The 1,846-nt window shown below is 27.2% G+C and overlaps 1 protein-coding gene across 1 annotated transcript in view; it reads right to left on the minus strand.

Annotated features, from left to right (window-relative positions):
- Positions 1-1,289: 1,289 nt before the first annotated feature.
- The window catches only part of LOC112464754 (synaptotagmin-1-like), a 10,375-nt gene continuing 9,818 nt past the window's right edge, over positions 1,290-1,846 (minus strand). The window contains exon 10 of the mRNA XM_025031923.1: positions 1,290-1,641. Within this exon, the coding sequence (XP_024887691.1) occupies positions 1,438-1,641 (204 nt within the window). The 3' untranslated portion in view covers positions 1,290-1,437. The remainder of the gene's footprint in view (positions 1,642-1,846) is intronic.

Raw genomic sequence — 1,846 nt, forward strand, 5'->3', positions numbered from 1 at the left:
ACCCCTATTTCATATATAATTCTTTTAAATTCGGTTGATTAGACTTATTGTTAGAGCTTAAAACACCTATTGTAGATGGGCACTATAAGTTTTACTGCTTAAGTTTTTCTATGTGCCACGGCCCTAACATATTTTGCAATATATACTTGAAAAAACCTACAAACAACATTTTCAAATATATTTATTGCTACAGGAATATTATTAACACTTCCAGTATCAGTTAGCGTCTAGCAAACACTCTTTTTCGAAATTGAAAATTATAAAAAAAATAAAACTGACTTTAAAAAAAAGCTCTAATAAGTAAGAAAAAAACTTAAGAAAATAAAAAAAACTAAAAAATATCAAATAATACTTTTAAAAATTCTTTTCAATTTTTTGAAGTCGGCGCCAAATTAATAATTACTAAATTAATTTGGTGCCGACTTAAAAAATTGAAAGGAATTCTTAAAAGTATTAGTTCATCATACTTTTTAGTTTTTTTTATTAAAAAAAATTTATTTCATACTTTTTTAGTGCTTTATTTAATTAATATGAATAAAAAATAATAATTCATTAGTTGCTTGTGTAATTATTATTGTATATTTCTTTACTGCTCCGTATCTTGATGTTCTAACACGATATTTTATGTAAACCTTCTTGGAGGATTGCTCTATAGGACTGTGAAAACCGCATCCAAATCCGTTCAATAGTTTCAGAGAAAATCGTGGACATCAAGAGACACGGTAGTGTCTCGCGCCAAGTACGCGCGGAGCGATATCCATATATATACGTATACTCACCGAATTGAGAACCTTCTTTTTGAAGTTGGTTAAATAATCCACATACATACTCATCGAATTGAGAACCTTCTTTTTGAAGTCGGTTAAATAAAAAAGTATATAAGTAGCAATCTTTAGGATAAAACATTAAACAATTAAAGTTTTAATATAAAGGTATTTTTTTATTTCTATACGTATAAAATATTGCTATATTTTATACAATTTTTATTTAGTTTTACTTTCGACATATAAGATAAAATTATTTTGATCTTTTTAAAGGATCATCCTTTGAAATGGATCATAAAATTGAGCAGAATTTTTATCATAAAGAATTAAAGCAAAAAATCAAATAAAAAAACACATTGCAAGATAGTTTATGATGTCATAATCGCTTTATCATTAATAATTATCATAATATTAGTAATTGTTAATTTATTATTTTGTTTTTATTATAATCCTGAGTAGAGACTTAAATAACATTTAACAAAATAATATTTCATAAAATAAGTTGCACAAAATAATCTTTGGTCGTTATGTAGGTAAATATGTCTATTAATAATACTAATAAAATTATAAAATAAATATAAGATCACGCGTGACTTTTTGCAATTGCAATGGTGCATAATAAAAGTTGCCGCAAAATTACAATTATTTTTCATATAACATACATATATACATATTATTTCAAAGTGTGCCAGACAGTAACAAGTTTCCTTGGATTTTGGAGCACTGAAAACCAATGTAGCCTCTCCGTCGAACCTCTTACACCTTTTCCAAGAGCCACTTTACCGATGAAGGTATCGGTAGATCTTTTGAATGAACTGATAGATTCTTCGCTATCACTCGCGTCGGCGGTATTGGCAGCTAGTCCTTCCGGTAAAACCTAAAATTATTAATGACTGCAAAACGCGATTTTCTCGTATTATTGTTTCTACAAGCTATTCTTATTCTATTTATAATCTAGGATAGATATTAAATTAGTTGTTACATTTAAATTTGTTTAATAAATTATATAAAAAATGACGAATAAAATCAATCAAATCTCTCTCTCTCTCTCTCTCTCTCTCTCTCTCTCTCTCTCTCTCTCT

Source organism: Temnothorax curvispinosus, unplaced genomic scaffold (genome assembly GCF_003070985.1).
Source record: "Temnothorax curvispinosus isolate PA1 unplaced genomic scaffold, ASM307098v1 QBEX01014555.1, whole genome shotgun sequence".
Lineage (NCBI taxonomy): Eukaryota > Metazoa > Arthropoda > Insecta > Hymenoptera > Formicidae > Temnothorax > Temnothorax curvispinosus.